This window comes from Falco peregrinus, chromosome 2, assembly GCF_023634155.1.
Source record: "Falco peregrinus isolate bFalPer1 chromosome 2, bFalPer1.pri, whole genome shotgun sequence".
NCBI lineage: Eukaryota > Metazoa > Chordata > Aves > Falconiformes > Falconidae > Falco > Falco peregrinus.
Genome location: NC_073722.1, coordinates 81,677,009 through 81,689,231, shown reverse-complemented (window position 1 = coordinate 81,689,231; position 12,223 = coordinate 81,677,009). Strand labels below are relative to the sequence as shown.

General features: G+C 37.8%; 1 protein-coding gene across 5 annotated transcripts in view; it reads left to right on the top strand.

The window, feature by feature from the left end:
- The window catches only part of MARCHF1 (membrane associated ring-CH-type finger 1), a 257,958-nt gene that overhangs the window by 94,238 nt on the left and 151,497 nt on the right, over positions 1 to 12,223 (top strand). The window contains exons 1-2 of one of the 5 annotated variants that reach the window (XM_055794489.1): positions 8,672 to 8,849; positions 9,106 to 9,314. The exons of the other annotated variants lie outside the window; for them this stretch is intronic. Of the exons in view, the coding sequence (XP_055650464.1) occupies positions 9,216 to 9,314 (99 nt within the window). The 5' untranslated portion in view covers positions 8,672 to 8,849; positions 9,106 to 9,215. Of the gene's footprint in view, positions 1 to 8,671; positions 8,850 to 9,105; positions 9,315 to 12,223 lie in introns of those variants that run through there. 5 annotated transcript variants of the gene reach the window in all.

Below are 12,223 nucleotides of genomic sequence, written 5' to 3'. Positions count from 1 at the left end.
TATTCAAGAATGTGAAGTCTGTGTTTTTAAGATGATTTAATCCTATAGCAGAACTACAATTTGAGTTAAAATGAATCTTGGTATCAGAATTCTTTCAAGCTATTTCATAGCATTAAAGAGAAGCATAATACATCTCGCTTACGTATAGTCATCTTAAAATCATGAAGCTGGGAGACTCTGTGGGTCAAAACCACCAGCAAGTGAATTCACCACCTCTGTAATGTTAGATTCCACAGATCCTTTCAAACTCCATGCTGCTGTGATTTAATGGGATCCTTATCATACCGGCAATGACCCATCGTCTCTCTGAAGCAGTGGGAGAAGTTTCAAAGCCAAACAACATGCAGATTGGACGTAAGGTTAAAAACTTGGTTCAGTATAGAAGATTTTTTTTATTAAGCCATTTTCAGTAAAGCTGATTACAGAATAGAATACTCAACAATTATAGAAGTTATACTTCTTGGACTATGAGTATGAATAAAATTCTGCCCAGGTATTTCTGAAGGAAAGGAGGAGGAAGGGGGGTCATAGCAGATGGGAATAGGAGAGAAATGGCAGTATTTTAAGCTTATAAAGTAGAGATGTTAAGATAAAGGAGGAAATGCAGTACAATCAGCATAGACACCTGTAGGAAGTTGAGAAGAAATATATTGTAAAATCGTGTTTTGAACTAATATTAATTTGCATTTTTCAATTAATATCTTGTATTTTTTCATGTCCCTTAAACATTCTAGCAGCTGAGATTCACAAAGCAAATAGTGCTTAACAAACATGGAAAATCTCTAAAAGCTGACTTCCAATATTTACACAGATGGACCTGGCTGTAAGATTTTTTTAATTTATTTTTATATCACAAATTGCGCATCTGTCTTCATTCTTTGTCAAATAATGATTGAGAACACAGTTCATAGTATAATTTCCAATATAAAGTGCACCTGAATATCTGCATTAAAAACAAACTTGGTCTTCCAGTCTAATTCTATGTAGCCAGTAACAGAAACAGGTGGGTTAGCAAATAATAATTTCCTGTTGTGCAGGTTTTTTAGAACAGTTTCCCACTGTGTCCAAGATCAGCGTCTCTTTGATGTTGGTGATCAGAACTTTAGAGAATTGAGAAGTCTTGATTTTTGAGGAAATTGCTGATGCAGTTTCTTCAGGACTAAGAAGAATTGGCAATAACTTGCGTGGGACCATGTTTACATTTTTGCAGCTGATGATAATTAGCATTTTCCCATCATCTTTTAATTAAGAAATATGCTGATCCTTCTTATCAGTTCGTGCTCCCAGCTGCTAGGTAGCTTCTTTTTTCTGTTCTATCAGTGCCGTAACTGTGTTGCTTGTACTACTCAACTTTGTCCTGTTTCTAGTGCTGTCATCTAGAATATTGTCCAGGTCTTCCTGCATTGTGTCCTGGCCCACCTGTATTGACTGACAGCTTTCAATCTTGGCCAAGAACTTGAGTCCATTCTTACTGAATAATGCTGGAACTCTTCAAGACTGTTCGATTCAGGTTTGCAGCATTTAACCCAAAACAAAGCAGGTGGATTCCACTACTTGCCATGTTTTGATGTTTCTGTTGTAAAGATTTGTTAACCACCTCCTGTTAGAGAGCTGTTAAAATGCCTTTTACATGTATGTTGTTAAGAAGTGGGAAGAAATAATGAGAAAAATAATGGGAAATAATACTTTAGATGGCTATATCTTTATTTACCCTCTACTCTTTAGTACTTTTAGTAATTTTTTTTTTTCTGTAGTAAACATAACCAAATAACTCAGTAGTGCTTTCCTGAACAACTAGACTTGTATTTGTGCTCTGAAGTAGCACATGGACAATAGCATTTTACTTTTGTGTTTGCGTGCCGGTGGATGTGCAGTTAGGCAGCATGGCATGCATATTACTTCAACCACTGTAGAACCAGGAACATAATTTCATACAACATAACTTAATGAAAAGATACCACCTTTATATTGCTGACGGTCAGCAATGTTTGTAAGCAGAGAATGGTTGAGAGGTTAGTGTTCATCATGAATGCAGAACTACCTGAACTGGCGAGGTGATAGGACCACTTAGAACTTGGCTACTGCCCATCAGAATAAACATAGTAGGATCCCTGTCTGTGTAGTGAGTAGCTGTATCACTGCATAGCAGTTTCTTGAGTGGATGTTTTGACTGCATAATTTCATTTCTTTTGTAGTGTAACTTGGTTACATAGTCTGCCGATTCTGCATATAAATTTGTCATTGACTTTCTCTGTATTTTTTATTAGATATAGCTACATTTCAAGAAAAATTGCAAACTGTCATTCTGACTTGTGAGAGTGGTGGGCTGCTCAGGCTACTGGTAGTTTGTAGAACTTTGCAAATCTTCCTTTGTTCCCTGTTTCATGGGGGAGACTGTAGTGTGATAAGTGAATAGTATGCTTGGTTTAATTTAGATAAAATAAACTTGGTGGAAATACTGTATTGGAGGCATCCATGAAAGATTTTGTGTTTAACAGTGGAAATCAGTTGTTTTAATTCTGCTATTTAGGAGATAACAAAGACAATTGGTTTTAACAGCCTGAGGCCATACTTTATCTCATTTATCATTGTTCTGTCATTTTATATCTCACTTTCATCAAATCTGTTTCAGCTAGGTAACCTTTTATTTGATATACCAGGCATATTTTAATTCAGTCTCAGCTATTAATTTTTAATTTTTTGACTTGTACCCTTCCATGACCTTGGTTTTTTAGGTGTTCTAAAAATGCTTAAGCAGTGTATCTGCACAGAATGTGCAAGTGGCAAGTAGGTTCTTCCATGTTTGCACTGAGTTCTATTTTAGATCCTCCATGGAAGAAAAAGTAGACTTGTGCTTGCTTAGTAATGTGCTGTCGATGAAATGATATGTAATAATGTGCAATAACCTGTGAATGGCAAAATAGAAAAAATATCCAAAGACATTAATTTGAATTTTTTAATTGATTACTTCCTTAATACCTTTAAAACACCTATATTCATATTATATTACGTGGTACTTCTCAGCACTTCAGTTGATTATGAAGCTAAAGGTGGGTAAAAGGGGAAAGCTATGACACCCCCCCCCCCCCCCCCCCCCCAGAGGTTCTTATAACACAGTGGCTACATTTAAGTGTATATCGACACCATATAGCATTTCAAAAGTGACTTCCAGTATGATATCTCACAGCTACTTGTTCTGATTTTTGAAGAAGGCAAATTCTATTTGCCTCTTTTAAACAAATTTTAAATTTTGCTTTTGGTGAAGACTGACTTGCACAGGAGTTCTGCCTAAAAGTTGCATTCCTGAGGCTCCTCCATTTGAAGCCAGCTCACAGTGCAGGACAGGATTTAAGACTACTGGTCCAAATAGCAGAGAGCAACAGGTTTTCCCCTTCAGAGGAAAAGATATCTGGAAGCAGTCCATGCTGCTTTGAAATATTTGTATTTGGCTAAAGATATCTTTCATATTTGCTCAAATTCCATGACTAACTTTGTACTGCAGTAAGTGTAAACATTTTTTTTTTTTTTTAAACTGTAGGGAATGGTAGAAAATATAAAGGAGTTTTCATTTAGCTAAAAATTTCATTTGGTTCTAGTGTCCTGTAACTTAAGGATGCTATTGAAGCCCAAGGGATTGGTTTGCATCAGTCTTGCTTGCTCTGCGTTAGACAACTGCTAGCTGCATTTTTAATTTAGGTGTTAGAAGCTTCAGTTAGTTAAAGTGACTGTACTTCATCCCAGCTGATCATTATCTAAGGACCAGTATCCACTTCTACAGCTCCTGTAGGGATCAGACGTGCTTCTCTGTACCTAAGGTGTGACTATAAGAGGCTGAAAGTTACAAGTAGCCTGCATTAAATTTGCTAATATCGGTCAGATTTGTGTTCTTTTTTCCTCGCAAAACTTTATGTAAAAGAGTAACTACTATTTTAAGGGAAAGAAACCCACATTGATTATTTGTGGGTGAAAGTGAGCTCCTTTCTTAGTATAACATACCAAATTTTATACTGATTGTCGATGTGGACGTTGCTTTATTCTGAAATATCTGCAGAAATGGGAAACCTTGTGTTTAAAGGGTGTTATTGGAAGTTTAAATATGTGTGTCTGTGTATATGTATGTGTAAATGAACAAAGGCCTCTGAATACATACTGGTATTTAACCTTAATTTTTAGCTATGTGTTGATACAGTTTTGATAGCCTGACAGCAAAATTTCATTTAAAATCGTAAGCAGGATTCTTTTGTTTAGGACTTACCTATAAATTCTTTTGAAATCTGCCTCCTGACAAGATCCCTTATTAGTGTTTGCAGTTGTTACATGCTTTAGCCTTTTGTAATTTTGTCATCAGTGCAGGTCAGAGGTGAAAGGCTCAATTGCTTTGATGCACTTGTTAATATCAGAGGGAAATGGAGTGTATAATTTGTAGAAGTTTTGCTTTACAGAAGGCTTTGTACTTTATACAGCAGGGATATATCTAGGACTGTGCATCTGAGTGCAGTAATGGAGTATTATCCAGTCCAACCTGTTTTAATAAAACCTTGTTTTGTTCTTAAGTAAAATTGAGGTGGTAGTGTTATACTTATTTTTCATTGATTTCTTATTAAGGAAATGAAGGTAATATAGATGCTGAAGGTAATATATAAAGTGACTCTTGAGGACACCAGAGGTGTAGACTAGAGGTGAGGTAAGATGTCTGTAGTGTATACAGAAAGCACGTTAACAGGTCTGAAAACAGTTATGAGGGTGTAGAATCTCCCCAGTTAGATAGTAAAGGGAGTGTAATATATACAGTGTATGCAACTTTGCTGTATTAATTTTGAGGACAGCGAAACTCATTCTTAGATCTTGGGACAACAGGCTATAGGTCTTTACTTTTTCCTACATTGTGCATTCATAGCCAAATTGGCAAATAATGTGGAGTCCAAACTACCTACATCTAAGCATTTCACGTCCACAATCTATGTATTTTTTTTAATTCAATATAGCTTTTGCCTTAAAGATCATATCATGGCTACAGTACATCTTACCTAAAGACCATTTTATGTTGAGTAAAAAAGAATTAAAATTACCTGTTCTTGATATAAGAAAGTGTTATTTATGCAGAGAGACTTAAGCTTTCTTCGATTCAAGACTCTTGCAAAGATTTGGCGTTCTGTAAGTGATGGCAAGATTGCAGAGTGATTATAGATAAAGCTGGCAGTAAACTGGCAGTACACTGGTACATTGTTTCTTGGTGATTGTGTTACAGAAGGGGTTGTATCGCTGTTTATCATTGTCTCATTGTTGCTTACATCACCATGTTGAATCATTAACCAGAGCTGACCAGATTCTCTTCTTACTTCAGTGCAGCAGGCTTATGTAAATGGGTATGGTGAGAAGGCAATGTGCTCCTTATTAAATTAAAAAGAAAACCCTGCAACATTGTGTGTGTATGTAAGGTTAGAATTCTGATCCCTTTTTGTTGTCCGATTCTTATGGAAATGCTTCCAGGGATGTTTGCACAGTGAATGTATGTGTCCTGGGTGTGAGAGGGGACGTAGTACCCTCGGAGCCATGGGTGGAGGGAATAGATGAAGAGGCTGCATGTGTTGGAGGCTAAAGCAGAAACACCCGGTGTAGTCCACAGCTAGGGAGCAGACCTGCGTTGTGAAATGCCAGAAACATGGTTGCTTTTGTCTTTATTTCCTTCATGGGCACCAAGAGCTGACTGGTACTGTTCATAAAGTACATACTGTAAGGAGAGTGTTGGATGACTAAAAATTAAATTGGATCCCTTGGCTTCTCTGAATTGGGATTAGTAGGGTTTCAAACGGTAAGCCAAACGGAGGGTACTTCTCTCTTCTGTAGTTGCTTGCTTAAAGAACTGGGATTTTATTTCTGTAACTTAACTCAGTTACTAATGGCCCACCCAACACATAGCTCTCTTCTGAGAGAAACAACATTTTCACCTGGTTCAGGTCACCAATTCTCTTCTGTTACTGTCACACCCTGGAGGCTGAAACCCCATCTATCTGCTTTGCACAGCAGCTCCATACTTCACTGTGCAGCTGTCATGCTGTTCTTCGGGTAAGGCATGCCACCGAAGTTATGACTGTTTGGGTGGGATATTTGCCAAAATTAGTGTTGTTTATATAGAATATCCCAAACTGATAACCACAGAGAATGAGTGGAAGTCACCCTATTCTCTGAGAAAGGTGTGTTTGTGTGTGTGTATATATATAGATATATATATACACACATATAAATATATATCTATATAAATAAAAATCTCTGATTTACAACTTTGAGGTACTCTGGGACTCTCGAGTTAAAACCACATCGTAAATTGAAATCAATACTTCTGTTGCTTCTCCAAGACAGGCACTGATGTGCTGTTCTGAGATCATAGGTGTATTAACACCTATGCAAAAGCTTTAGTTTTAGAATTCTGTATAGTACAATTGAAAAAAGCAAAGAAGGAAGTCTAAACTGAAGTGTGGGACAGAAGAATCATCCCAACCCCACCTCTGCCACTGACTTTTATGGTGTTCTTTTGCGTATGTCCTGCAACTTCCAACAGTTGTCTTAGCCACGAAGCAGTGTCACTCTCCGTATTTCTCCGTATAGCAGTATGAGGCTTGATTGCTTTGTGACTTGTTATGGCATTCGGGCTGGGAAGAGCCACGCTCAGCCCATGTACAGTGAGGGCAGTTGTATGTTAATTTGAAGTCTCCATGTGGTGAAGAACTGTAATTAGTGAAACAGTTAAGCAGAATGCGAGCATGGATTTACCTGATGGTAAAGTATACCCCTTGCTTTGGAGTAGTGTTTTTTGTTATATGCTTCTTAATGGGATAGGTTCAAGGTGGTGGTGGGGGGGGATGGGCCACAAGACTTCATCATTTTAAAAAGAATTAAGCACATCACACCCTATAATGTCTTTATGCTGTCTAACTAAGACAGACATAGATGGGATTAAAGAGATTACTGGTTAATTTAGAAGTCTGTGACTTGAATCTCAAGTTCAGATGCAGAATTATTGGCACAGTATCAAAAGGCAGATTGACTTCCTTAAGCTTAACTAGACACGGAGACACACAGTATAGGAAAGCTCCATTTTAATATCTAAAACTCCCTAGTTTTCTGTCAGTGTTTTCATCAGAGAGGTAGGAGATTATCATGAGAAAGCAGAGCCAGGTTTAGGGAGTCATAATCCAGTTCTTCCTCAGAGGAAGGAAAAGTCTGTAGCTTTAAAACTTTCTGTTAAACTAAAAAGGAATTTACATTATAGTATAGTTTAAGATTAATAGTTAAACTTCACCAGTCTGGTGTACAACAGTTCTTGTCTGAACACCACTAGAATAAATTTTTTTATTACAACTGTCTTGGTAAGCAGGAGCTTGGATTTTTTCCCTGATTTATATTAAAAATTCAGAAAAATCTCCCTGTGTACATTGGAAACTGTTTAAACTTATAGTCAAACCAATTTTGAAATACCAGAGAGTAAAGATGGAATAAACATGTAAAATACATCTAAAAATGTGTAAAAGCACTGTGTAGATGGTGATAGACAATTTAATTCTTTGTAAATCTATTTCTGGACTTTGGTTTTATGTATATGTAAAAGATAATAACGTGCAGACGTACACACATTTGTCTTGCAGCATATGTAAACACCTAGTACATATTATTAGTGCATTTGATAAACCCAATGATGTAAAACTGGGATGGCAGTGTGAACCTGGCCCCAGTTTATCATGGCTAGACTTTTGTAAGCTGTTAACTCAGACGGGGAAATGGTAACTAAAGTAGTGGAGCAGTGAATCAACAGTATGTTAAATCCTCCCCACATGGCTTTATAAGAAAAGCTAGGCTTTATATAATGCCATTATTTCATCTTAGAAATCCAATTGCAACTGTGTACAGCTAGAAATGAAGATGATTTATTTCAAGGCCTGGGTAATACTTTTTTTTTTGTGATTGGCAACATATTAAAACATTGTTGGTGTTTGCTCTGTTTTGGGCTTTTTTTTCCCTACTTTAATCCCTGTATCGTTTACACCATGTTAAGAATTTGACTTCTGATCTAATTATTTCTTTACTGACTTTAATCAAAATCAGTTGTGGTTGCATTCTTCATAGTTATCAAGAATAATACAAATTTTAAAGAGGCGCAAGTGTTAAGGGTTTCCTTTCTTCATATTAGTTTTTGTAATACAGCATCTGAGACGTTCTTCTATTGTTTTGCATTTTAAGGGGAAGGGAGGTGATAAAACAGTTTTCCTGGGCATGTTTCTGCTTTTAACGGAGAGGAAAGGAGCTGTTGGGTAGAAGAAGCTCACGTTTGTGACATTTTCAGAGTGTGTGTGACTACTGTAAGGACACGTGTGTGTCTGCCTTTGGCTTGTCCTGCTGAGCTTGCTTCTGGTGATGTCTTGGGAAAAGATGAGTGCAGCAAAGGGTTAACTTTTTTAGTATCAACCTCAGAAAGGCACATTTGCAATCCCTCCCAGTCTTGTCTTCCTTTTTACACCTCATTTGCTCACCGCAGCTCTTCACTTCAAGGCAGATCCTTTGACCTAAGCAGATTATTGTAGACGCATGAAGGACACAGCAAGCTACCCGTGCTTTTAAAGGAGGAGATTTTGGCTCCAAAATAGGACACTAAGCTTTTCAGCCTTATGCTGCTTTACCTAGTCAGCACGAGGCGGTGTCTCTGGGTGCTTAGTGGACTCCTGTGGAATCAGATGGGAAACAAAAGCAGAAGTGGCAGCTGCTGCAAATGTGGGAGCCTGTGCCATTAGAGGGACGCGATTGCTAATAAGGGCCTGCGAGACCTGGGTTTCCTTGGTTTCCACGACAGTTATTAGGTAACCCAGAAACTGAATTGTCTCCCACCATGTTTCTGGGGGATAGTGGGGCAAGGGGGTGCTCCAGGGACACAGCAGAGGAGCAGCAAATCATCACTCAAAGCGTGTGAAACTCCCGGGATTTTTGTGCCTTACTTCTTTGTTTGCTGTTTCTCATTTGTATTTGCGATTTGCTCTGCTTTACTTTTTATTCTGATGGAAGACCCTGGCGTATGCTACACAGTTTCTCAAATAATATTTTCCCCTTTTCATTTAGAGCTGAGCTTGGCAAAGCAAGGATATGAACAATTATACAGGTGGGCTACTCAGGGGGAGTGAAGATATAAGGCATCCAAACAGGTATTGGCAACCTGCAGCACTGTAAAAATGCCCCTCCAACAGATTTCTGTAGTTCCAGCACGGGAGACTGCCAGCAATGGGAGAAGTTCCGTGGGCAGAAACAAAGAGAAGAGCAAGGAAGTCGAGGTAAGAGGAAGGTTTCAATTTGCTACAGCAGGACGAGTGTGCCTTTGGTAGCCGGTGGGTTTGACTGCTCAGCAGCACGCAGCGCGCCGTAGCGTGACAGTACACACGGGTGCAGCATGCTTTAGCACACTGAAGCAAGCTCAGGTGATAAAATCTCAGCGTTACAGAAAAAAAGAGCATATCTGGAGGAGAAAAAAAAAAAAAAGGAGGGGGGGGAGTTGCACACCATGTTAAGGGGGTTTAATGTATCTATTTCAATGTGTGCAGCCTGCTAGTACAGACAGTCAGTGTTCCTTATAAGCTGTCAAAGAGCAGTTTTTGTATAATAGGTTGGATGAAAAAGTAGTTTTAATAAGATCCCTATCTTCCTGTAAAAACAACAAAAATATCATGCTAAAGTCTGACTTTCTAATATGCCTGTGTTATTCATAGCAAATATAGGCATCACCTCTGTAACTACTTATAATATAAAAGGTGTCAGTGTCAGTTTTATCCATTGACCAATGTTCTTTGATTCATAAACATACAGAAGTGTTGTTCCAGCAGTAAATATTGTATCCTCTTGTTTTCCAGTTAAGAAGAAACTGTGGGTTAACTATATTAATTGTTGGAACAGAAAGTACAGAAAATCTGTGCAATTTTAATGGTATTTTTATAGGAATCTCTTTTGCTGTGTATAGATGAATTATGCATTGTGCAACAGCGAAAAAAAAAGCATCCCTTCCCATCCCAAAACATAAGTAGTCTGCTTATAGATGTAGCAGTAAATGTACATACTATAGACATGTACTTTTTACAGATGTTTAGTGTATCTGTGTGTTTCTTTCCCTTTTGCTATATGGAAAATAAGGAACCATTGAGAAAACAAACATGATGTCTTTTAAGTAATATCTAAGAGATTGTGTGACAAACTGCATCCCTGAAAAAAAAGTAGTGTTTTAACTTTCTTTTTGTGGTTTGTCTGACATAGTTTTCAGAAAATTTAAGTTCAATAGATGATCAATGCTCATATCTGTTGATTGTAGAAAAGTATTGGTAAGCTTACAGGCCTTATTTAATTTTTAAAATACCTTTTTTTGATCAATATTTGGTTTTGACAAGTTCACTGAATGTGATTATTCTGGTTTTTGTTTGAGCACCTATGTATAAGCAGCGTCCTTCTCTGGAAGTAGTCTCCAGTTGCTTACTGTCATCAGAGCTCATAACCTCTAGAGATTTGTGTTCTGAAATGGAAAACTTTTGCTTTGGTTTGTTTTTATTCTTCCATTGATTGGTTAAAGATGAAGCTTCAGGTGGAAAAAGTTCTTTGAATTAAGACTCAAGATGTGAAAAGCAGAAGTATATATCATGTTAATTAGCTTAAAATTGCTCTCTGGCATTCTTGTTTTAATTTGGTCATTAGAATTAACTGAAGAATACACGAAACATTCACACAGGGATCATATAAGTGTGGTAGTTAATTTAGGAGTGGGGAAGGTGTGGAGCTTCTGAATTGTAAGAATAGTCTCATGCACTTTTCTATGTTTTTTTCTGATGAAGGCTAGGTTGTGTCATTTTCCAGCCAGACTCCAGTATCTCAGAACACAAAGTCTTTTCTTGAAAGTTGCGGAAGTTATATAGCAGAAATGAGCAAAATGGCTGGGATAAGTTAATGAAAGTTCTTTTGTAAATTGAATATTTAAAAAAAAAAAAACAACACCAAAAACCACCTCAAGCCAACCCCACAAAACTCCCAACCAAACTTACAACTACAGGCTGTGCATTGAAATGTATTTGCGGAACTGCTCCTTGCTGGGCAGAGCCTAATCATCCTGCTCAGAGATCTGCTCATCCCCTAAGGCTTACGGCTGTGATCTGTACAGCGTAAAAACTCCCTGATAAAATTGATAGAGATTGTAGATTGAGTGGTAAAGACTGATGTTTTTCAGATAATATCTACAGCTTATCTGAATTATGATGATGCTCAAGTTTCTTTTCTGGGTGTAATGTAGGATTAGTGAACCAGCCTTTTTATTGTCCAGACAGAGGTTGCTCAGGCTTATGTTGATGGTCGTCTATCCCCATGATTCCTACAGAAAGGGAAACTTCCTTGCTCATGCTCAGTGTTTCTGTCTGTGTTGGTGAGGGGCTTCAGGGTTCATGGTATCCACTGATACTGTGTTTGCAAATACCTGCTGCCTCTGCCTTTCCACGAGCAGGCATTTTGAGGTGAAAGCTACATCAAGTAGTTAAATGGGCTTCCTACAGCAGTGAGAGCATCAAGCTGGTTCAGGTTCAGGAACACATGAAAAAATGAAATGTCTGAGAGGTCACGATAACAACTGTTAGGATAGTATGCCAGATTCTGTTATTGCTAGAGAATTGTATACAATGTCCTTACAACAGCATGCAAATTTGTGAAGAATTCATCTCATTGCAGAGCTCACTGCAGTGAGCTATTTGCAACTTTACAGTGAATTTTGTAAATCTGGCTGACTTAAGAACCTCAGTTGCATGTAATTCATGATGCAACTCATTCTGTAATGCTTTTTTGTGATTATAGATGCTCATAGACATGCTTTCTCTGAAGGTTTTAATACGTGTCTGCATACTTAAGGAAGATTGCCAGATATTGGAATATTTTTAAAAATATTAAGTGCAGTATTAATTATGAGCCACAGGTGCCCATAATGGATATCTGACCCAGTATTAGCAGTAGAGGCATGATAACATTGGCTATTGGCAGACTTTCTGTGCAGTATCCTTTGTGGGTGCAAAAATTTTAGTGCAGTCTACTCCTGTAATTTTTGGGTGATTTGCCTCAACAGTTAGAAGAAGTTCTAGCTAACGATGGATTTTGTATCAAATTTAACTATAGAGCCTCTCTGAGTGTAGTCTAAAGACAGGGTAGGTTTTTTCCATGACAAGGC